General features: G+C 40.1%; 2 protein-coding genes across 5 annotated transcripts in view; both read right to left on the bottom strand.

The window, feature by feature from the left end:
- The window catches only part of akap7 (A-kinase anchoring protein 7), a 46,047-nt gene extending 35,011 nt beyond the window's left edge, over window positions 1-11,036 (bottom strand). For 2 of the 4 annotated variants that reach the window (XM_084000589.1, XM_084000591.1), the window contains exons 1-9: window positions 10,506-11,036; window positions 10,167-10,413; window positions 9,239-9,391; window positions 8,975-9,129; window positions 7,947-8,083; window positions 5,796-5,956; window positions 3,290-3,402; window positions 1,686-1,732; window positions 1,115-1,215 (exon numbers count right to left, since the gene is read on the bottom strand). In XM_084000589.1, coding sequence (XP_083856715.1) covers window positions 1,115-1,215; window positions 1,686-1,732; window positions 3,290-3,402; window positions 5,796-5,956; window positions 7,947-8,083; window positions 8,975-9,129; window positions 9,239-9,391; window positions 10,167-10,413; window positions 10,506-10,676 — 1,285 coding nt within the window. In that variant the 5' untranslated portion in view covers window positions 10,677-11,036. The remainder of the gene's footprint in view (window positions 1-1,114; window positions 1,216-1,685; window positions 1,733-3,289; window positions 3,403-5,795; window positions 5,957-7,946; window positions 8,084-8,974; window positions 9,130-9,238; window positions 9,392-10,166; window positions 10,414-10,505) is intronic. The other 2 variants (XM_084000590.1, XM_084000592.1) reach the window with 2 other exon arrangements.
- Window positions 11,037-11,651: 615 nt separating this feature from the next.
- Window positions 11,652-14,925, bottom strand: LOC311007262 (uncharacterized protein). Its single transcript, XM_084000379.1, has 8 exons — window positions 14,592-14,925; window positions 14,292-14,413; window positions 14,101-14,161; window positions 13,842-13,994; window positions 13,428-13,499; window positions 13,026-13,073; window positions 12,692-12,886; window positions 11,652-12,457 (listed from the first exon to the last, which is right to left on the bottom strand). Exons 1-8 carry the CDS (start codon window positions 14,659-14,661, stop codon window positions 12,141-12,143), a joined length of 1,038 nt encoding a protein of 345 aa, XP_083856505.1. The 5' UTR covers window positions 14,662-14,925; the 3' UTR covers window positions 11,652-12,140.
- Between the last annotated feature and the right edge of the window lie 9,930 nt (window positions 14,926-24,855).

The following is a 24,855-nucleotide window of genomic DNA, read 5'->3' as shown; positions in this document are numbered from 1 at the left end:
AGCAAACATGTAAATGAGACACATCCATACAATATTCAAAAGTTTGTTGTCTTAATGTGAATCAAATTGCAGATTAGCTCCTCGCATGTGGTACAAGGCTCCAGCTTTAGCTAGACACCCTTAGCACAAAGATACTGCCTGTCAGGCTGCATAAGTCCTCCTGTAGTCAACAGCGCCATCTCCAGTTCACGAGAGGCTACACATGTACATAATGTAATTGCACCACAACAGGTCTTGCACGAGCTCAATGAGAAGGAAACATAAAAGACACAATACAGAAATCTGCTGATTCAATTCTGCAACATTTTTGATCTGATTTATAGCAAATTTTAAACTGTAGTGCAGGAGTCTCACTGATCTGAGCACGTCCTCTAGTCAGTTAAGCTCCAACTCTGAACTAAGACAACAACTAGGTGACAACAAATGTTTGCTTCTATCAGCACAGTTAAACACAGTCAGAATAAAACCATATGAAATTGCAATTAAAATCATCTATTTTCTCCACACCTCTCTATTATACTACAGTGAACACTGGGGGTATACATACATACATACATACATACCCCACTTACGGCAACTGTTTAAGATTACTAACTGACATCTCACTGCACATTGAGCAGCCATTAACGCTGCTTTTTAATCACAGTGCCAACCTTTGAAAGAACCAGCATGGCAGTAATGTCTAAAATGGAAATGAGTATCCCCACAGTGTTGTAATTAGGCCAGATTGCCTCTCTTTTAACTTCTGGTAAGCAGTAGCACAGAAAGTTTTTTTTTTTTAGCATTACACAAACTTACCCCCTCCCCTATATCATGCAGCGTGGGAAATATAATTCAAGCACAGATCTGCTGAAGTTGCAGACACAGAATGAAAGAATGCAAAGCCCAGATGACTTCCCTCCAAGCTCACTGACAAGGATGAAAAACAAAAAACAAACTAATAAAAAATGTATAACCCCCAAAGTATGTTGCACCAAGCTGATTTTACCCCACTCAACTCACCGTCTCATCAGCACACAGCTCCCTCTAGTGGCTCAGTCACGTGCAATAACAGACAGGCAGATACAATAAACACATATTCACACACGCACACTTTGTTGGTGTGTGCACTAACCAAGTTGCAGTGAAGCCTCGGTGTGGTAGTACCCGTCCTGTTGCTTCTTCTTCAACATGGAACAAAGATCCACCCGCTCCACCGTCTGGTCTCCAAAAAACCTGAGTGACAGAGCGCAAACGTGGATGAGAACATGTAAGACCGAGACGGTGTTGACGCCTCCAGCAGACACAGTGCATGTCAAGTCATTACAGCCACTTTACAGCAGTGATCACCCTAATTCAAACTGACAACCACATAACTGAATGAAGCAGTTTACTTGGGCAATGTGTCTATTTTCATCCTAAAAAAAACCCAACAAAGCAGGAAACATGACATTACACAATATGATGCTGTTCAAATAAAAACAGGTCGATGTGGATTTCAAAACACCAGTGAGTCACAAATCTGACAAACTTATAAATAGATTTCATTAGTATTTCTTTATTACTATACCTGTAAGAATATTAACTAAGATGTTGAGCACCTGGAGGACAGACACACAACATGTACAGGACTAACTCTGAAACATTTTTTTACTTGGTTGCCTAGATACTTTGCCAGTTATATGAAAATAAAACAAAGCACCTACTTGTTAGTATAGTTGGAGTAAAGGGCTGGGTCCACACGCTTTATACCCTGAGAGACACAGGAGCAAATGGTGTCATGTCACATTTGTCACACAAGCACAATCGTTCTGGACACATAGAAAACTCTACACACAAACACACACACACATATATAGAGGAGGGGAGAATAACAATGTAGCCGGCGGGCGCCAAGCAGAATGAGATGTCATCAGATGTCAAAGGAAAAAGCTAAAAGATAGATGCTATCCTTCCTCTGTCTCTCCCCTCCTGTCCACAGCTCGTCTCTGCTTATCTTCCCGTCCTCTCCACCCCTCACTCCCCCCTCCTCCTTATTTATCTTTGTCACTTCCATATCCATTTTCCTGGTCACACCACCATATTCCCTCTCCTCCCCTCAAACCATATCCTAATTCAGTCCAATACCATAGGTGGTTCTCAGCTTACTGTCACATATTGTTTCCTTTGAAAACACCACAGCAGGTGTGTCACTGCCTCTAGTAGTTTTGACTGGAGCAATGATTTAGATGATACATTTTACAGAGAGAGGTCGGCTGGCTGAGGACAGAGGTGAAACACTGCAGCTGTTTGGCATCTCTCTCAGCCAGTTTGTTATGGGAGAGCAAGATCATGTGGAAAACACAATCACGCATCATGTTTCAACAAAGACTGAAATTGCTTTTTTTCTTTTGTTGTGATTTTGTGTGTAAAGTGTGCTTCAACATTAAAACTGCAGCAATTTGAGGACATCATTTTTAGTTCATGTGGGGATTTGGTAAAATGTTCCCACAGTGTTGACTTCAATGTGCCCAGGGCGTCTGCAATCTCACAGTTAGATTTAGTTGTAGTAGCCATCTTGAGCTAATTATACGAGATATCCTGATTTCTATTGTGGCATGAGATTGTGGACTCAGGAAAAGGTATCCTGTGTGCTCCAGACTAACTTTTGCGCAAGTAGAAAATTAAGGGGCGTAAATCAACTTGCAAGGCAAATATTCACATGTTTCTGTAATACGTTATGAAGGCCAAAAATGTAATAACTTCATAATATATGTATCACTAAACATAACGCAGAACTTATAATTTCACAACTGTGACATCTTCTACCCTGAAAATAAAAATAACATATAGTGATACATAGTATATTATTACATTATTAGCTCCAGTTAATGTCAAAAGTGTTTTTTATACGAGGCCATTAACATAATAACCAGCCAATAATTTAGAAATTTATTCCATCATTGGCCAAAAAAAAAGTTATTACATTATTGGCCAAAATTATTATGTTATGGGCTGTTACCTCACACACATTGGCCTGCCACCTGTAATGACAGATTCCAGATTGTTTGAGTCGCTCCTTCACACCGGTTGCACATGTGCAAGTAGATTAAATTTACTTGTGCCGTCTCAAATTTCAGGGGCAAAATGCCTCCATTTAGGGGCAGTCTGGAGCCCTGCCTGGACTGATAATGATGTCTTTTTTAAAGTTGATATTCACGAACAGTTGAGGCATAGGTATTATACATATTGAGCATACAGTATATAAAGACATTTTTTCCATGACCTACAACCTGAGTGCTTACATTTGCAGAAGTGCCCATGTGCATACCTGAGATCGTAGTTTCGATGCTCTTGACAGCTTCATCATGGTCAGGTGAGGTTCAAACCCACGATTGCCACCTTGGAGAAGACCCTGCTCCTCAAAACGCTGTCGCAACAACTCTGCAACAAACACACACAAAGTACGTAACCATGTATGAATAAGAAGAGACACAAGATCACTTCATACCCATAACATCATTTTTAATATTTTCTCCCCATTACCTAAATCAAACCTGATTTATGGACTTTTATAAAAATGACTGACCCAAATAGAGGACCGAGCGTGTGTCAGAGGGAGAAACAAACAAAGACAGAAACACAAACAAGGGCACAAGCACAAGCTCCAAGGACATACACGCACAGATAACGACACACACACCAACTGATGAGGTTTAGAGGGAAACCATAGAGGTATTTTTAGAAGACGAGCTGTAAAGGGAGAGAAAGGTTAGTATATAATCAATAACAGTGGCGGAGAGCGCAGACGAGAGGACGGGAGAGTCTGACTTCCTTCCTCATCCTTATTTTACTCTTTCAACAACAATACCTGGACTTTTTGTTGATGACCTTTTCTTATCGCCACTTTGCTTTTCATCTCACAATTATAAATGGAGGTTTGTGACAGGAAGCTCCGGTCTTTATAAAGGCTCTTTGTTAACTTACATAAATGGTCCAGACATGGTAATAATATCAAGAATTTATAAGCTGTATTTCAAAGCCACGTAATACTTTTAAAAGAGCAATATATAAATAAACTGCTGCAAAGCAAAGTGCCATTGTTAGAGGTAAAAGCTCAATATCAAAGTTAGCAAAATAAGTTTGTGAATTCAAGTATATGGACAGGACTTCTGTATTTTAAATTCCTTTATCATGACAACAGCACATAAACTTACATTCATAGACAGGGCGGTGCTCAGAACAAACAGAGGTGCTGCTGTATTTCTCCTGCTTTGGGCTGTTTCACAGCCAAACTACAGTCGTCCTACGTTTGATACACGCAAGAAAACATTCTTTCCTAGAAGTCAAGATTACATGAGCTCTTGAGCAAAACTGTTTCTATTAATACTTTTCTCGACCCACTCCAGCCTTACTGCAGAACATGGTTAATCACTCAACGGTTGGGGCTGACTGCGTTTGACTGGGCCAATTATGGAGGGTCTGCCTCTTACATCTGCTGAGAGGCCCAGAAACTTTGATGGAGAAATGTAAATCCAATTAGAGGCTGCAAATTCAAGTGGAATGATACGCCCACCTCGACTGAACCCCCTCTGGTAATTTGGTCATGTACTGGCCGCACTGGATCAACACTGAAAATGTGCACGCACTTCCAACTGATAACTTTAAGGTCTAGCGTACACAAATAAAGAATAAGATGAAAATAAAATCTCCTTTTAACTCTGGTTGTAGACGTTTTTATGAAGAACTGTTGTATTTCCCATGCTGAATTGAAATGTCGTTTGAGGTCTCAGCTTGGCCACCACTAATAGCCACATGCAGTGCTGCTCAAATACTGTATGTTCAGACAATTTAATACACATTTATGGACATCATCAACTTCCGCATAACTGGACACAAATGACAAACTGTGGGTCACATGCTGAGCTAATTGATAGTTTAGAGTGGGAATTGACAGTAATAAATACATTTGAGCTCATTTACTCTATCTGTGTGTGTGACACTGGGCCTGTGTGCGTGTGTGTTGGTGTCACGAGAGCAACAGAGCGAGAATCCTCTTAGAAATGTTGGCTTAATGTTGTTGCCTAAGGCACAACACAAAAAACATACACGCAAATGATTCTGCATTCAGCCCCCAGTCAGGAATAATGATGTAAAAGGACAAATGTAAGAGGACACGTGGATGTATCACACGCACAAACACACACGCATACACACTCGTGGGTTGGGAGAAAAAAAAAAGAAAAAAGAATGCAAATGTAAAATTTGCAAATTTCACCACTTATGCTGCTTTAAGAAAGATGATGGAGTTGCACAATAGGCAATCAGTGCATGTGGTTGACTTTCAAGGATTAGAGATTAACAGCTAATTCTGGGCTGAAGGCCTGGTTGAGCTAAATTATCTCCCTTCTATTAGTTGATTATTTCAAGAACTCTTATTTAACCTGATCTCCAAGTCACTCCAGGACAAAAGTCAGACTTAGACCACCTCTGAACTTAGAATGTGAGAGTGTGAGAGTTTGCGTCGCAGCCCAAAGCCGTCTAATCTGTGACCTCTTAGCAAAGCCTTCAGGACAGCGAGCATCTACCCTGAAGAAGTGTCCTTATGAAAGACACTAAACCCTTCCACCAGCTGCAGGTCTCCTAAGCTGACCCCAAGTTCAGATCTCCCTCCACAGGGACAGAAAAAGACAAGTACTGTACCAAAATAACATGCAATAGCCTGATTCATCTTCTAACAAAACAGCATGAAAACCATTTACAAAACAAAATGTTATTCAGTATTTACAGCCTACAAGTATACATCAATGTGAAAAGCTAAACATTTTGCTACTGACCTGCCAGGCTTTCCAGTGTGTGTCTGTGTTGTCCGGGGGCCAGCCCAACAAACACCACCTCCTTCCTGAAATGACCGATGCCTGAGAAGGGCAGCACCAGGTCCCTCCCACCCAGCAGCTCGGCCAATGACGGCTCGACCTGGGTCAGCACGGTTGCCGCTCTAAAAGGAAATATACACATGAATATAGCCAACACACAATGATGCACGCACACACACACACACACCAGTTCACAACTTAATCCTCTCCCTCTCTGCCTCCCTCCCTCCATCCATCACTCTTATATTACATAATGTTAGAATAGTGATTACTAATGACACAGTCTTTTACTTGATGTAGATTAAGCATCGCAGTCATCACATACTGTAACTCGCCTCTGTCATTTTCAGCACTTTCTTATGAAACGATAGAGTGATAACTTCACTCTGGAGTATAAATATTCCTGCACCAGGCATTAGCACTCAATGTGGGTAATATTTATTGATGGGATTTTTACACACTAGTTTCAGGAACAATGTGTGTTTTAGATGAGACATTTCATCATGACAAAACGTCAAAATGTCAAAAAACCTAATATTCAAGATTTATGCCGAGTATAAATATTTCAGAAGTAATATCCAATTGAATTGACTTTTACGAAGACAAATTGTAAGATATGAAATTTATTTGAGAATAGATTTTACTGAGTGCTGTGTGTGATTGTTGATTTGAAATTGGAATAAAAGGCACAGTTAGTGACCTAAATCTAAACTTGAAGAATGTGTAGCACTAATTCAGAGTTTTCCTAGGAAATGCTGATAGGCAGAGATAAAACAGAAGCAGAAGCATGCAATATCTAATGTAGTATGCTAATGATACTGCATCTGTCTTCAAGCACTAACATCAGACTGTATGTTCACAACCACAGCAAGACTTTCTGAAGCTACAGTATCTGATCTGTGATGCGATGACACATTATCATATCATACTAGCATCTATGATATGATAGACTATCACATCATCACACAATGAAGGGGTGGAATCGCATGAGCAAATGTGATTGTGTCTGATTGGAGTGGTAGATCGTTTGACTGAAGCTCAGTAATTTAACTGTGAGTAATAGGGAAGATTATGAGGAACACATTTCATCTGCCATCACAGAACAGACAGGAGGCAAAACAACCTGTCACTGTAGCAGAAAAATGTCCAGCACACGTCTTTGGATGTGTACATGTAAATCAAAAAGCCGATCAGTATGGACCTGCATCCACATGGATAGTTGGGTGCATTATAGCAGGGACTAATCAATAATGCAATATATAAACAGTACTTGTGAAATGGTTTCTTGCAATTCATTTTATGGATATACAAGCACCAGTATTGGATTTTGTTTTGTTTGAACATTTGAACGGTGAACTGTACCGGCTGGTAGCCCTGCTTTCGCCAGCTAATGGGCTGTTTGACATTTAGGTAATGACTCGTGTCAATGTTGTTGTTTCTGTATTACATACAGTATGGATCCGGTTCAGTGCAATTTGCTACACATTTCACTTCCACTGTCTCTGAAAACAAAAATCAGTAAAACTGCAGGCGTTTGTGTCGTAATTTTCTGCTATTTAGAACAATATAATGAAGTCAATCACTGGATAGAGCATCCTCTGAAGTTACACAAACACTGTCGTGCACTGAATACAACTGTCTGTGCTGTGATGTCATTGCTTCTTTGTACAAAACATTGTAGTAGTATATCAATATGAATTGCTTTGTAATTTTCAGGCCTGTTGACCCTTTCTCTGCAGACATCTCAACATGTCATATCAGGAAGAACATGGTTGTAATTAAGAATATGAAAAATGGACACATTTGTTTTATCAGAGCCAGAGCCTGAAAAAAAGCCGGCTGTTTTTCATTTGTTTATTGTATCATGCATTGTAACTGTTCAACAATGCTCTGTATCTTGTATTTCATTAGGTGATGTAAGCAGCAGGGCACTGACATGAACCTAAATATACTGTATGTGTGTGAATGGGCGAATATTGCATTTACTGTTAAGTGCTCTGAGTGGTCGATAAGACCAGATAAGCACGATATAAGTGCAGCCCATTTACCATTTCCCACGTGTGTGTTTCTGCTGAGTTTATTGTGTGTGTGTTGGCATGTGCGTCCACTCACAGGTCTATTTGTTCTTGAGTGGCGAGATGGGTGACTAACAGCGTGATATGCAGAGTCGGGATGGGGATCATGGCTTTGGCCATTAGGGGCTCCTGTTGAAGCACGGCCTCTTGGACCTCAGCCACAGCCGAGCTTATCTGTCGGTGGACAAAATCACCTCCAATCATTATCAGTTACGTTAAGGCAGCAGTGTCACACACAGTGAGTAGCCTCCTCTCTTCCCTCAGCACCCCAACCCTCCTTCCTGGAAAAAGTTTGGTGTTAATGAGCAGAGGAAAGAAGATGAGAGTAAAAGTGGAGCACAGGGGAAAAAAAAAACTGGGGCAGCTACAGCAGTTCAACATTACAGATGAGGCGTCGATACATGATCACCATGGGGTAAATCAATGTTCCCTCAGAAGAGCTTTATGGTCAATGAGCAATAAGATTTCAGTGTCACTAGGTGTCAAGTAAACGAATGCTTAATGTTTTTCCTTAAGTGATTTGCTGCCTGCAGAGATTGAGACACACAGACCATGAGGTGTCAAACAGAGAATTCAGTAACAGTCAGGAGACTAAAGTTTTCACCAAAAAGGAGATTTCAAACGGATTCAGAAAAAGCTTTTCTCATCGTCTTCACTCTTGACAACACATGAGGAGACCACAAGGTCGACAGTCATCTGTTTCTACTAGGTCATAATAGCATAAAAGAGTAGCGACTATAACAAGCATTGATTTTATTAGCTTCACGAAAACAAAGAACTGCTTTAATACCAGAAAGTAAGCTACTGGTCAGATGAGGACGGCAGTAGAACTGTCATACTTATTGTGGCTTGAAAAAAACTGGATGAAGAATCAGTGTGATGATCACATACGTTTTAGCTTATTTACTGTGAATCCTCATCAATTTCTGATACTTCCATCTCTGCACAGAATAATGTAATAAGTTAAAACTGTGATCAACCCAAGATAGTTGGATAAAATGTGTGGAGCCTCCAGCTTGTCCCTTAGAAATACACAGGTAAGAGAAGAGTAGAGTAATAACTCACCTGTGGGTTAGTGATTGGGATGGAGATAAAGTAGTTTGGTCGTTGGCTCTCCTTCTTCTTCTTCTTTTTGTCTCCATCTTCCTCACTGTCCACTCGCCCTGTGCTGTCTCCTCTCTTCCTCTTTCCCTTTCTCTGGGTTGTTTCTGGGATGGGGACTACAGAGCAAGGACATTAGATGAACTGAAATCACCATCAGGTCATCAATAATAGACCTGACCCTCTAAAGGTTACAGAAGATATTAAGTCAGGCCTCTTAATACATACATCCCAGCTCCTTCCATGTGGTGGGGCTGGTCAGAGCGAATGGGAGCTCTGACATTAAGTTTTCCGAACTATCAGTGGACTTTTTCTTCATTAACTTCTTCCTCTCCCTCCTCATCTTCCTCTTTGACTTTTTCTCATTTGATGCTGCAGGGGCTGCCACAAAAAAATATGATACAACAAACACAAACATACTATGAATGTATGAATATGGATACAAAAGGACACGTACACATGGTGACATAATACACTTAACCTTTGCACAGCTGAGGTGCTAATTCCTAATAATGTTGATATGTTCTCCTGAAAGGTAAAATACAGTAAAGGCAGTCTGCTCCATAGTAAGTGACACAAAGTGGTGTCGTACACCACCTGTATCAGTCAAATGTGAACAAATCAGGAAGCAGGGCTGTTTGTTTGGAGTTTTAACAGTTAATAATGCACAGTGCCAGATAATTTGACACAATATTTACAGATTTCATGACATAATATACAGAAATAAATCTGTTTGAACACAGATTGGCTATGGTGGAAAACCTGCAGTAGTTACATTTTGAACCAACAGGGAGAAGTAAAGAGAAACACAATACATTTAACTATTGTCTGTACAATTTAAGATTTAAGTACAAGTACTACCTCATTTAAATGAAAAGTTACAGTGGGCTTACAGACATTGCAAACCAAGCCATGTGATGATGTGTTTACAGTCTTGTCTGTTTACCAAGCTGTTGGCACACCTGACATTTCATTTGCCACATGAGCAGCATGTGCTAATTTGCATCCTGATTTTAAATGATTTGGAAAGGCATCCCCATCCAGCACAAAGAGGCTGAGCATCAGCTGGATTCCAGAGCTGGACTTCATTCCAGCTTTTCTTTTTTTTCATGGCCATCTTGGCAACTCATTATCTCAGGCAGTCAGTTCTACTCACCGGACACACTGTCAGTGGCCCCTCGCTGGATTTCCATGCTGGCTGCATCCACCTGGACAGGACTCATGGTTATCTTCACCAGCTCCTCTTCTTCTACCCCACTCCTCTGCCTAGCCACGCCTTCACTCTCACCACCCTCATCATCATCATCACCACAGTCTGAGGCAATCGCGGTGGTCTCATAGGAGACACTGGCTGGCTGCATGTCACACACTGTTTGCTGGTACAGGCGGGTCTGTGCTAGGGTCTAAACAGAGAGGGGTGATGTAACCAGATCAAAATACTGGAGTTTTGGTATAAACAGAGGTGAGGACAACAGCCAGACTTTTATGTCATTACCGTGAGGCGTCCAGATGGCTTAGGCAAGCTGACTTTGTGGCAGCGACTGCCGAATAAGCGGTGCAGCCTCCGAACCGATACTTCACTGACAGTTAACACAACTAATCTTTGTAAGCAAACGCTTTGTGAACACGTCGACCTGAGGCTCAGCAGGACGCGGCTGCAGAGCATGGCACGACTGTGACAAACTTTAGCAGACGTTCAAACGGCTCGTTAGTTTAGCCGACAGTCCAGCTAACTCCAGCTAACCTAACCGCGACATGAAAACACACTCTCCGTCTAGTTGACACCTGTTGAAATGAATCACGCTGCCGTGCCGAACATCAGGTGAGCTAGCCGTCTGTTAGCTAACTGTAGAGTAGAGCCGCTAATTAGCAAAACTGACCGGAACATCGTTGTTTAGAAAGTGGCTTCGTGCTGTAGGCGCAGACAGGTCTTCGGTGGAAGTTCACTCGGAAAAAGTCCAAGCAAATAACGGAAAATGGCATTCAAGCACGCGCGCTACTTCCAAGTGCCAACCGGAAGCAGCTCCTGTTTGTAAACAATACCACGCTTCCGGTATGGTTTTTCAGAGCAAAATAGCTTTTCTGTTTTCAAAATAAAAGCGCCTGGGATTTCAGATTAGAATCATAGAATACATTAAGAGACCGCGAGGAGTTTGCTTTTGGTTATGAAAGAGTCACATATTAATGTGGATGAATCTACATTACCCACACCTGTTACCGCGTCTATTTTTGTATCGTTTTGTCTTTAGTTATTTTGCCTCGCCTAGCATTTCCTCATAGTGAAAACTCCTCGTTGTCCCTTTAATATTTAAGTTAATTTCATATTCAAACACTGAACATCATAACTTTTTTACTTGATGTGTAAGTAGCCTATAGGCCCTTGAGATCAGCAGCCACTGAAAAAAAAATTCAATTACACACACACAAATGTTCCTTTTATCTTGGAGAAAATACAGTACAATATGTTATATAAAGTGAGAAGGATATGATGCATTGATTCAAAAAAGAGTAACTGATGATATAATCAGCTAAATACTTAAGTGTAAAAAACAAACAAACCAAGAATCAGTCCACTATGATCATACAGTTCAAATTTATTTAGTGTTTATAGCAGTTACAGCAAAATGTACATTGAAGGAAATACACTTCCTTCATTTGTGTATTGAGTTTTCCCTTTTTTTTGTCATTTATGTATTGATTTGGTCATCTTTGATTAACGCGCAAAGTTGTTTTATCCCCCAACCTGTAGCCTCTGCAATGTTCAGTTCTCTTGTTGAAAATTTGAGGCACACTTGCAGCTCAATATAATGTAAAAAAAAAACGCTGCTTATCACTGTCTGAGCAAAATGTCCAAAAGCAGTTGCACAAATAAAGACATTCTTTTCCTTATTAAATTACATGACAGTAGCTTCAGAAATTTAGCAGATGAGAAAAAACAGACTTGGGCTATACTAACTTCTACTTAGACTTTTTATATTTGCATCATTGAGTAACATTTTGACATACACAAATCAAGAGCCATAATTTCTTTGCCTTCTCAATGTTTCTTGTTTCAATGCTGTGGTTGCTAACTCATTTTCATTTTTTATCAGTGATGCCATTTTTACCACCATCAACACCAGATACTAAATTACGATCTTTTAAATAAACTGGACAAGAATCCAGAGGAAGCATTATCATTCCTACCACTTTCAACCTCCATGCCTACACTACCACAATGCTCTGCACTGGTATGTTTCTGTATTTCAGTTTTTATCATTGAGACAGCACGATTATTTTGGTCACACTGCAGTAATCCATTCATTGTGTCATGGTAGAAAACGTTGACTGGAAACACATCACCATGGTCAGGTAGCCATGTTTTCACAGAGCTTGTGTACCTTGCCTCACGTGTGTGGTGCATCAACACCAGAATGACAGGTTTATTATCTGACATCTGTGTGTCATCTGTTATCATACAAAAAAGAGGAAAAAGTATGAGATGGTTAGAATGGAAAATCATGACCTAAAACTTTTGAATTTGTGTCAGACTTGACTGAACACAAAACACAATGAAAAGATTTATACTTAGTTCATTTGTTAACATCATAAGATTCTCTTTTACGGACATATCAATACATTGATAACTTAATGTTGACCATATATAACCTTGAGAACCTAGTATTTGCTTGAAAAACGTACCTTTAAGTTTAGCCATTGCTGCGTCAACATCAGAGCCCACGCGTGAACTGATTGGACAGAAGACAATAATGACCTGGGAGTCCGAATTGTCTTCAACAAACTGAGCTGAGATAGACTTGAAGACCCGGTCCAGCAGCTGTTGATCGGCGCGAAAGGTTTGACCACAGATAATCTTCTGGTACTTCACTACTGAGGCTACAGGAAGAAAATGGTTGTAGAGCTGATACAGATAACACACACACACACACACACACACACACACACACACACACACACACACACACACACACACTTACATCTGTGTACATCTGTGTATAGTAATTGTATACCTCACCTTGCCCGAAACCCACTTGAGGAATGCTTGGCCTCGGAGACATGGTGGCTAAATATTTGAAAAACAATAATTTTTAACTTATTTCATTTTTCACACTAAATTAACGGGAAAAGAACTTTGAATTTTCAATTTTCAAATTCTCATTTTATACAAAGAAAAATTACAAAAACTATACATTTACAAACACAAATTAAATCTTAATATAAGTGTATATTTATTCACTATCCCTGTCTACTGTCACCAAGTTTGGCTACCATATGGTATCATTACACCACTGCCACCTATGGCCTTTCACACAGAATAACATGAATGTAGTATAAACAAGATCTTAATTTCATGATATATTGGAATATCACAGTAAGTTCTACTCAATAATCATGTTGTGAGAGTGTGAAGATTTACCTTGCGCTTCTTGAGACGGACCAGCACTTTGACTTTTGCGAGGCTCTACTTTAGAGGCTGAGTCACTTGCACCTGGAAAAGAACAATGCACTTATTGACGCCCAGTCTTACTAACACCTCCATAAAAGACTTATCTGCTTACATTAAGAACACATTCAAGTGGTGCAGGGTGGACACATGTTTACCTTGCAACCAAATGTCCATATTCAAATCAAATACTAAGGTTGTTGGTGTTGTATGTTACACTGACAAAATAAGATCATAGTCATAAAGCTTTAAGGGAATAAGCTGACAAATACAACTTAGTGGTAGATAATATTACAGTAATTTATCAGAATACTTAAGATAATGACTGGGTCTCTCATGCACTCAAGGCATTATAATAGTAAAAGAAAGCAGAGACTGCATGATAACCTTTGCCAGGTTCCGTGTCAGCCTGAGGTTTTCTCATGTTCTCCAGGAGATCAATATGAGCATCCAGGAAGTCCTGCACATTGGTCACTTGGGTCTTTATCTCCTTCAGGATATGGAGGTAGTCAACCAGGACCCCATTGTTACTTAGAGCAGCTGGAGGGAGAGTGACAGGTTGTGTGTGTGTTACAGTTACATTTGGATGATAATTTAGTTCCACACATTATTTACTTCCTCAAAGTTTTGTAAATGTTATACATACATCTGAGCTCATCATGTGGAATGAACCCTGTGAGGTCTTCCAGGACCGTTCTGATTGGCTTCTGAAAAAGAAATATTAAAGGAGCATTTTACCTGTCCATTGTTCCTAGTAACTTGTTTCTTTTTTTAAAGTCTTGATCTAGATCTTTCTCTTATCAGATCATCACATTTTAGACTGCCACGTGTGCTCACCTGTTTGTGTATTAATTCAAAGATCTCCCTTCTCATTTTGAGTTTGTCAGGTCCAGGAAACAGCTCATGCAGGTCCTGGCGACTCAGTGACTGGAGGTCTGCATCAGTGCGGAAATCTGCCTCTGAGAAGACAGGTGTGGTTCAAAGTACAGATTGATTTTTCACCTCAGCTCATGTCATATTCAGAGCTTTCCCTGTGGAAGGTCAAAACACTCACCTGGGCTTTTAAAACATCCTGTATCATTCATGCCTGTTCATGTTTTGCTGATATTGGTCAATCTGCAACAAATGCTTTCTTACCTCTCAGTCTATCAGCTGCCGCTGCCCCCTGCCTGATTTTCCGTTCGATTTCTCTCAGTAAAACGTTCATGTTTCACCTGAACAACACGAAGAGGACTCAGAACAGTTAGCTTGAAAAAACAACCGAGACGACGGTGGAAGGTGTAGTGTATTTTCTACCACAAAGGTAAACAAAAGTCTGATCTAAAACCGATCTGGATACACGATAGATGACTGACTTCAACAACGTTCAACAACACGGTGTCCACTGTCAGCAGCAGCAGCAGGTGTTACTCCGGACAGCTGTCGGTGAATTCACCGAATAAATGTCTGTAAATCCCACAGTAATCGTACACTCGACAGTTTACTGGGAAGAGAAAGTGAAACTATTCGAAAGAGCTGACGTAGAGGACGCCTCGAACAGTCATTGGTCGCTGGAACAGAGTGATTGACACTCCTATGATCCCGCCCTCTTTGAACTGTCAAGACCTGAGAGTTTTATTTTTCAAACCGAATATAATTATTATTGAAAAACATGTAGTATATAACAATTGCTTATTAATTTTAAGAGACTAATGTGGAGTAAACTGCATGTATTGATATTGTAAGTAGTAGCCTGCTGCATAGGCTATTGAGTTGTTCTCCACATAAAACGTATTCAGTTCCATTCCATATTGCACATCTTCCATAAATAGATTATTGTTCATGTCAGACTTAATCTATAACAGAAAAACAGAGTGCATAGCCTACATATGGCAGTTGCATGCAGTGCAATGTCTTCCAGTCTTGAGATACTGGGGGTCAATACAGTGACACAGAGTCAGCAGTTGCTTTGTGAGGGGAAACTTATTTTTCTTGTGAGACTGAACAAGATTTCCCTGGTTGGTTCAGTTCAGTTCAGTCCTTTCTGGCCTCCAGGCGGCTGCTAATTAGAGCCGCGCTTTGTCACCACAGACTCTTCCAGTTGGGCATCACAGCCTAAAAGTGGCATCATGTTTCAGCAGCACAGCCAGCATCACACATCTCAGCATGATTATATGAATAATAAACCAGCAGGGAGCAGCACTGTACAACTTTTATTGCTGCATTCAAACATTTTGCTCCAGTACAGTCAAGCAACAATAGCTGTATTTTTTTGCCATTTGCAAAATTATACTCTCCATATGTGTGTGTATACGTATCTGTATCAATGTGTGAATTCAATAGGAAGCTACTAATCACAAAACACTTATCTGAAAAAAGGCAATTAAAATCTAAAGTAGAAAGATTATTAGTGTGTTGAGCAAGGCGGGGTGTTGTGTATGAGTATGTGCCTCCTCCAGAGTTGACCTGAAATAGTCTTGGCTCATATGATTGTGTTTTACTGCAGCTCCACCAAACTCTGGCTGCTGTAATGTGCGATATAAATATCACTTTAGAAAATAAATATACCTAAGGTAAATTAAGCTTCTGGGTCAGCTACACGAGAGCAAAGACTTATCACACTTACATTAAATTATATTTCTATAGATCTATTAAACATTTTCTTACATTTTATAAAGTAAAATTAAGATTATAAATGGGAGCTGTACTACATGTTTAAGAAAACCAAACTGTTGGATACATAGCTATGAAATAAAGTGGAAAAGTTTCTGTACTATAAATCAAAGTTTACAATCACATTGGCTTGCTCCACAGACTGATACTGTTCAGTAGCCTGCTTTATGTTAAGTTTGAGAGTAACTGTTTGTGTCCAAGCAGCAGGTGCAGTTTAGTTTGATTTTGGACAAAGTTCGAAGGTGAAGTTTTTCTGTGTAACATGCTGCTATGTAATGACATGAAAAGGCTGTTTGAGAAAGTAAAAATGTGCAACTACTCCTTCTACAGCTTGGTGTTGCACGCAGGCCGCCAAGATGCTTTTGATATTGGATTCAGTCTTTGACGCCTTCAGTGGCATCTTGGAACAAAACAAAAACATGAATTATGTCAATACAGAGGCTGAGGATTTATTTGCAATGAGTAGCCTACAACTGGAGTGTTTTGATGTTTTCAATCTTGTTCATAATTCAGTGAATAAGTAAACACTTAACCATTCACTTAGCTGCCAAGTCTGTTCAGTTGTCTCTACTATTTTTACAAGCAGTGGCAAACTTTGGCCAGAAGATGGTAATGGGGTATCAGGAGTCCATCTGTTTGATCCCGCAGAAACAGGAAACTTAATAGAGAGGTTTAAAGGCTGATTTGGCCCCCAGCCTAACTCTGATCAAACCAAGTCTGCAGTGCATCAGCAGATTTTAGGAGAGAGCCAACACAAACAGATGTCTCAGTCTTACTCACTGCTCGCTGTTATGGCCATCAAGCTCATATCAAACATGTTTGATTCTGAGTAAGTCAAGATTTATTTTGTTGAGCACTTATCACATCTTTCACAATAAAAGCACCCTGCAAAAAAAAAAAATCTAGTTGGCAGGATAACAACAAAGATCAACAATATATCAGATATGTTGAAATAACATCAGACAAAAGACAGAGGGATCTTGAAGTTGAAAAATTACCTGTAAAGTAGTACAAAATGTATGATACAAATCTTTATTTATAAAGCACATTCCCCAACACAAGTTAATTTGACATCAACAGCAACAACTAAAGGTGTCGTGCTTGTTTGGAGTGAAAGCTAAGCAGCTTTTTTACAGTCTAGTGAAGTTACAATAGTCAGGAGATAACATATGCTTTCTTTCCAACTTCAATAGATTGATGTATTCATTATTTGTTTTATTATTATTAATGAATTACTATTAATTATTCAAATTCATTAAAAAAGTGTGATGTTGTAGTACACTAGTGCAGAAAACAAAAAAGGCCAAAACAAACAATTGTGTGATCTGTCTTTATTTTAATCCACGCTGTGGGAACATCCAGTTAAAAAATAGAGAAACTTTAAGTTTGTACTGCACATGGCCACAACTCAGAAATGGACCCAGGAGCTTCCCCATAGAACCCGCTGGCTGATCATTAAAATTGTCAAGACTCACATTCGGTCAAATCTGCCAAGACTCTTGTGAAGTGATATAAATAGCAGTGAGCACTGAGCACATCTGAGAGCACAGATCCTCTAGCAAAACTGCTCTAGTTTTAGACCACAGATTGTTTGTTCAGTTAATATTATACCCTCAGTCTGCTCCAGCATCTGCTCCGTATTGTTTGGGATTGACTCCGGATGCTGCAACACAAAGGTGAATGCAAAGCAAACTGACTCTGGCAGAAAATATTTGCAGATGAGATCAGACCTCTATGAGATGATCAGAAATATCAGACTATTGTTTAGTTTGGATTGAGTCATGATAACAGGATTATATGCATCGTGAAGCCCCTTGTGTGCTCTTCAGTTACTTTACTCAGCAGCAGTGGATTGAAAACAATAGTATCTTGGCAAATAACGCAGCATGTGTGGGTGTTTTTCTATGACAATGCTCAATTCAGACAACACCTCCAGTCCTTGGCAAAAAGAAAGTATGACAAAGTGGAGTAGATTGAATGTCTATCTAATAATATTCCTTTAGGGAGGTGCAATTGAGTTGTAAGCTTGTAAACAATAGAGAGTCATACTGGTAAGTACTCAATTGAATTCCTATTTTTGATTGCATGAAATCTATATTATTTGGAAAAATAATGGAAGAAAATGTTGCGGAATGTAACAGTCAATAAAATCCTATATATAGATGGATAGATATTGTCTTCTTACACCTGCAATGTCTTTGTAGAGCTGTAACAAAAAGAAGAAATACCATCAAGCAAGAGTTGGAGGAATGAATTCTCATGCACAAAGTGAATAGAGCAGATGTTGACCTTTGGGTGTTATACCAGGAATGGATATGGGCACACAATGTCAAGTGGAGAGAAGAAATTCTTCTGCGTTTCGTCCTTTGATATGAACGGCATTGAGATAAGGGAAGATGAGAAGCTGCTGTAAAACACGGAACCAATGATGCAACTCATGCTCCTTCACACCAGGAGTCTGATCTCTCCCTCTTAACACGCTCAATTATCGCAAAATATGATTCTCTCTCATCTAGGCAGAAGCAACATGTTAGATTAAAAGTCAAGGCTTTGTAGACACACACACTTGAATACACTCGCACATACACACACACATATATATACACACACACTTGATCACAGTCACAGACATTGCCCTCAGTTATTATGCATTCATAAATCAAAAGGTTGTGACGGGAATTAATCTAAAACGATGGCGAGTGTAAGTCACCGGATGCAAATATGACAGCTTTATTAGAAAACTAGATTGCTTGAATTTGTCTGAATTAATGTGACACTTTTTCTGATTAAATAGCCCCCCTGCCCATACCCCCGCTCACTCAGCTGGGCTGAATGGGGAGGTGAGTTAGGCAGTGGCAAGAAAACAGAGGTGGCTCATTCTCATTCAGTTTTGCCCCCGCTGTTATCCATTCACAGAGAAATGCACAATGCAGCAATACTTCTTAATTACATTTAACTGTGTTTGTAGAATGAGTATGGACTCCACTCTGAATAAATCTAAACCAGAGATTGTCTGTGATCCAGAGCAAATTAGGAAATTGCTGAAAGTGAATTGTTTTTCATAATAAGTTCTTGACACACTCATTTGACTGCCTCAAGTCAAAGTCACGGCTGGAGCCTCAAGTACGGGCCAGATAGAGACACATACACTGGTTGTAGAGGCTGAAATCATTAGTCAATTAATCAATTAGTCTACTGACAGAAAATTAACTGACAACTATTTTAATAATTGATGGATTGTTTCAGTTAAAATGTCTGTCTAAAGTCATGCTAGAAGCTCTTTGAACCCATTGTGCTCTCAGCTAAAAGCTGACAAAATGACAACACACTCCTATTGACAATGCTATAGATACTGTACAGATTGTACTGTAGTTTAGCCCAGGCATGGGCAAACTACAACCTGTGGGCCATACGGTCCATTGGACTTTATGATCCGGCCTGTTGAATATTGGTACAAATTGTTCATGTTATAGCAAAGACTGCAAACTTTGATGCACTGGTAAAGAGGGTGAGCAACAACACTGTTCCTACTGAAATTGAATGTAATTTGAATCTTTGAAGTTTTCTTGTACTTTTTTGTAATGGCTTTCAGGTCATTTACATTAGTTCACAGAAACACTCTCCATCCATCTGATACTGGCCTGGCCCAGCCATCAAACTTTAAAACTCACTGTGGCCCCTGAGCCAAAAAGTTTGCCCAATGCCCACCCCTGGTTTAGCTGGTTAGCCTGCTAAGATTAACAAACTAGCAATAAACACATGGTAAAGCTGATGGGAATTCAGTTACTTTTTGAGATATGTTAGCCATAAACCAGATGTTTTTGTAGCCATGATAATTTCACCACATGAAAAAAAAGTCTGCAGCTGCCTGAATTCATTCTGAGAGGATTGAAATTGTCTCAACAACATTTGATAACCCATTCAACACGTTTTACCCCAATATGTTTCAGTCTAAAACCCAAGTAGTGAAATTGTCATGGCCCTTTATTTTATATTTTGTATTTTATATTTGTATTTATTTTGTAGTTCAGTTCTTGTGCATTTTGTTCTAGTGTTACTTCCTGTGTTTTCCCTCCACACTCTCCTTGCACACCTGTCCTGTGTTTCACCTCGTCAGCCCTGCCCTGCTCCTTGTGTGTCTCCACCAATCAGCTTTCTTTGCCCTCCTGTCTCCTCACCTGTTGCTTGTTGCTTTGATTAGTGCTGTTGTATTTAGTATTGTGTGCCTTTCAGTTCCTTGTCCGATTATTGTGTGTTTGTCATGGTGTTTTGTTCCTGCCTGTTGTTAGTTATTAAATGTCAGTTTGCAAGTAATCTGCCTGTGTGGCTCCTGCATTTGGGTCCTCCTGCTTTCCAACCGTGACAGAAATGATTGATATTAATTGAATATCTTTGAGACATTTTTTGGACTTTTAGTTTCACAAAGCCAACACTTCTTTGTGTAGCCGATGTCGTATCTGGCCCTCTGCGTTGTGTTTCTCTCACGGCCTGCCCTAGGTGGGTTCGAACACTGGTCTCCTATGGTCCTAACTGGAGTTCTACTAAGATAAAAAAAAAAAAAAAAAAAAAAAAAAGTGATTTAATTTGACTTGATTTGATTATGGAGTTGACATTTCAAAATAAAAGCCTGTCAGACAGTGACTGCATTATTTGTGTGCATGTTCCTGACTAGCCTATGTCTGCTAACCTTGATAGGAACCACTTGTGCACCATAGGACATCAAGCTCTTCACTCTGTTGCTCATTTTATAGCCAGTTTATCTCACTCAGTGTCCTTCTCTACTGTTTCAGTGTTGCTTTTCCTCATTATCTCTCCCTCACCCTCTTTTTCTGTCCTCTTTCATGCTCGCTCACCCTGCAGCATCCTCCGATTAAACCACCAGGAAGGAAGTTATAAGGAAAGTGTTTTTAAGATGAAGAGTTGAATCATTTCAATCTTACCTGCCAGCACAATTTTATCTGTTTTACGACAAACGCAATCTGTAAATGATGTTGTCTCCAATGCATTTAGATAGCATATAAGTGAGCGAAGGCTGGAAGGATCAGAAGGGAGAAAATGTATTTAAAAAAAAAAAAAGATGTAAGTCAGAGGTGGCGTGATATATTTATTGAGCAGACAGCTTTTTGGGTTGTGATGGAAAATAAGGAGTGACTCTGCTGATCTGACTGGAGTAAAGTCATTCCACCTTTAGAGAGGAGGGTGCGTGTGTGCATGTGTGTGTGTGTGTGTATGTGTGTGTGGCGGGGGGTGATAACCAGCCTGCCGCAGGGAGAGGAAAGCTAAGTGGCAGGTAACGACAGAATGCAGATCACAGGCCGACGTGCGCAACTAGACTGTGGCCTGGAGGTTTGAGCACAGGAATTTTGTATTCGATACAAACAGCCTCGTGCAGTAGTGGGACTGCAGGATGTGCGTGCATGTGTGTGCGTGCGCGCGTGTGTGTGTGATTGGGGGAGAAATCTGGATGTAAGGGCTAAAGAGTGCTTTGGGAGCGGAGCCAGGAGGGATGTTGCAGCAGCCCAGGCGGAGTGACTAAAGCATGAAAGGAGGGTTGGTTAGAGTCCCTTGCGAGGGAAGTGGTGGGGGTTTTGGAACAGTGCATGGTGTAGACTACAAACCTGCTGCAAGACATCTATGATAAACAGCAATACAGTGCCTCTTTAAAACAAAAAAATCTGTGCATAGGTGCAGGTAGAAAAAGACCATGGAACATCCACCATAATACAACCACCTTCTTATATCTTCCATGGCTTAGCTGCAGCTTTCAGATCATTCAAATGTCTCTCTGGTGAATAAAATCCTTCTGCTTTCAATGGTACAGATACTGAATATTTCACAGTCAGCCGTGCACATTTGAAAACCACACTGGAGCCACATCTCCATCGATTTCACATGAAAGAAATTAAAAGCAATATTAGAATTACAGCTCTTCATGTGCGTCACATGCTACTAAAATGTTTTAATTAAAATTAAATGATATTTCTCTCTCTCTGCAATCTCAAATGCCATGGGAGCTTAATTCGGTAACTTACTCCGCTGTTAGATTTTGGTGTGCAGCTCTTTCCAGTTCTGGTGTGTGTGTTCATCTGTGCTGTGTAGGTGTGTTTGTTGTCGTGTCCGCAGAACATCAAACGACAGTGAGATTCGGTTTGCATGTTTGGATGTGAGTCACGGTGTTTGCCCCATAAGTCCCCGTGAATGCACATGTACAGTATTCCTGTCTGTCTGTTGCACTTTGACACGCTTGTACATGCTCGTGCTGGTGTGTGTATCCGTGTGCCTCATTGTGTCTTTTTGCATGTGTCTGTGTGGGTTGTTGTGTGTGATAGTCATGGGAGTGTGATTCCTTTGATCACGACAGCAGCATGAAGGAACAGATTACCTTTCACTGCTGCGATGACAGAAAAGTGCTCTCAGGTTGACAAACCTCACCAGCAAATGTAACATCCTTTTCATTTCACTGACAAACACCAGGCCACAGGACTCGCATGTGGAGTCACATTGAATTTGCTTGTGAATGTACTGTGAAATAATATGACAATACCTGTCTATTATTCCCTTTCTAAAACAAAAAAAAAACAGTGTTTCACTGGGCTGCACTAGGGTTTTTTGTGCTTTTAAACAGATTGCACCACTATGTCCTATTCAGCTGTAAGAAGATGAAAATGGATCTCCAAACTATTGATATAGCACAGGGACTGCTGCCTGGAAAATGATCATTTACATCAAAGATGCTGGTTATTTGATTCCACCAAAGCATTGCCAATCCCTTCAAATTAAAATAACATGCTAGACTACAGGAACAGATGAGATAGAAGTCAGAGCTTCCACAGGGGCCGGCTCCAACAAAACAACTTGTGTTTTGAAAAAAGATGAGTTATATAGGCATCACTTTTCTTTGTTTCTATTCAGTGCGTGTGCACCACAGTGTCTGCCATGTTTGTCTGTGCTTTGATCGATTGTTGTATTCATTGTTGTATTCATTGCATCCCAATGCTGCACTGTGTTTTACTAGAAAGTCATTAATTCTGCCATCTTAAAACATGCTGAAATATACACCACACACACACACACACACACACACACACACACACACCCACACACGCACACACACACACACACATACACACACACATACACACACACACACACACACACACACACGGATGCACACATTAGTAGAAGTTCTGCCCACGCTATAAATAGCATCCTCTGTACTGCCTCACATCAACTCCTTGGTGTCAGGCTCCCTTAAAATGTTAGCTTTCCCCACATTGCTCTGCCCCTGTAAAGAAGTAGTTTGACATTTTGGGAGAGATACGCTTCATTTGCTTTCATGCTGAGAGTTAGATGAGGCGACTGTTACCAATCTTATATCTGTAGACTGTAAATATAGAGCTGGAGCCAACAGCTGGTTATCTTGGCTCAGCATAACGGCTACAAAAGAGCTAGCCTCAAGTTTCTTTGGCAGAAAACTCTTTAATTACGTCATATTTTCTTTACATTATGCACAAAAAAGAAAGAAAAAACGACAGTTTCAGAGGGATGCATCCTGTTTAGACACACTAACTTCCAAGGGTCTTGTCTTTATGCTAAACACATTAGTTCTTTCTCACTTGGATCATGCCCCAGGAGTGTGGTCAAGTGCAACAAATAAACACTTTGAAAACGACAGTTCAGACTAGAGCAGAACAACTGGCTCAGAACTGTAGCAAAATAGCTCACATTTTCATAGTGGAAGGAAATATGGAATGGCTTGGCATTAGGTATTTCACATGGAACAAGTAAAAGTGTTTAAAGAAATATCTAATGGCACAGAAGACCAGCCCTGTACAAATATAACAGATTTTCTCATAATATCTGACTATATGCTGTTTTTAGTAGTAATGTTTATAAAAAAAAAAACTAGCACTGAACTTGTTCTTGATATTGTCATTGAACTTTAAATTGTTTTAATTGATGGTGTCATTTTAACTTCAATTGATACAGTAAGGAGCAGTATCTGTTACCTTGGCAGCGACTGGTGCCATGTTCTCCGTGTGCCTGCATGGGTTCTCCAACTTCATCCTCCCACAGTCCAAAGTCATGCAGGTTGAGTGACAAAGTGGTGTGTTATGAATGTGTGTGCATTGTTTTTCTCTATATGTTGGAGTAGCCTCCGTCGACCACTCCTGCATGGAGAGGCGGTATAGACAATGGATGGATGGTATGGTAAATAAATAAGAAGCTGATGGTATCTTCATCTGATGGTATTGATCTCATATTACTCCCAATAAGATGGAAAATAACTTCCCCAAATGTCCAAGTACTCATTATTAACCGAGACAGATTGTGGGTCCTATAATAACAGTAATAAATACCTCACAACCTTTGACACACGGTTTTGCTGGCACTAAGCCGGCACACTTCCCCACTGGTTGTTGACTTTAAAACCTCATAACAGGAGCTCCTTATCACGGTTTTAAAACATCTGCATGAAGAAGATTGGGTGTTTTCACACTCACATTATCAGAATTAAACACTTCATCTTAGTATTTTGTGCAATAACCTGAGCAAGGCTATACCCTGTTGAAACACCCACAAATCTCCTGATAGCACAGTGATACTTGGAGGCAGCAGCAGTGCTAGTGCCACACTGCAGGCTGCTGCAAACTCACAATGCAGTCAAATGTTGCCTTTTGTGCTTAGTGCTGTGCTCTGTGTAATATTTCAATATTGTTATGATCTATATTAGCAACCAAACACTTAA

The sequence above is a fragment of the Trachurus trachurus genome (genome assembly GCF_905171665.1).
Source record: "Trachurus trachurus genome assembly, chromosome: 24".
Classification (NCBI taxonomy): Eukaryota; Metazoa; Chordata; class Actinopteri; order Carangiformes; family Carangidae; genus Trachurus; species Trachurus trachurus.
This window is presented reverse-complemented; position numbering and strand designations above follow the sequence as displayed.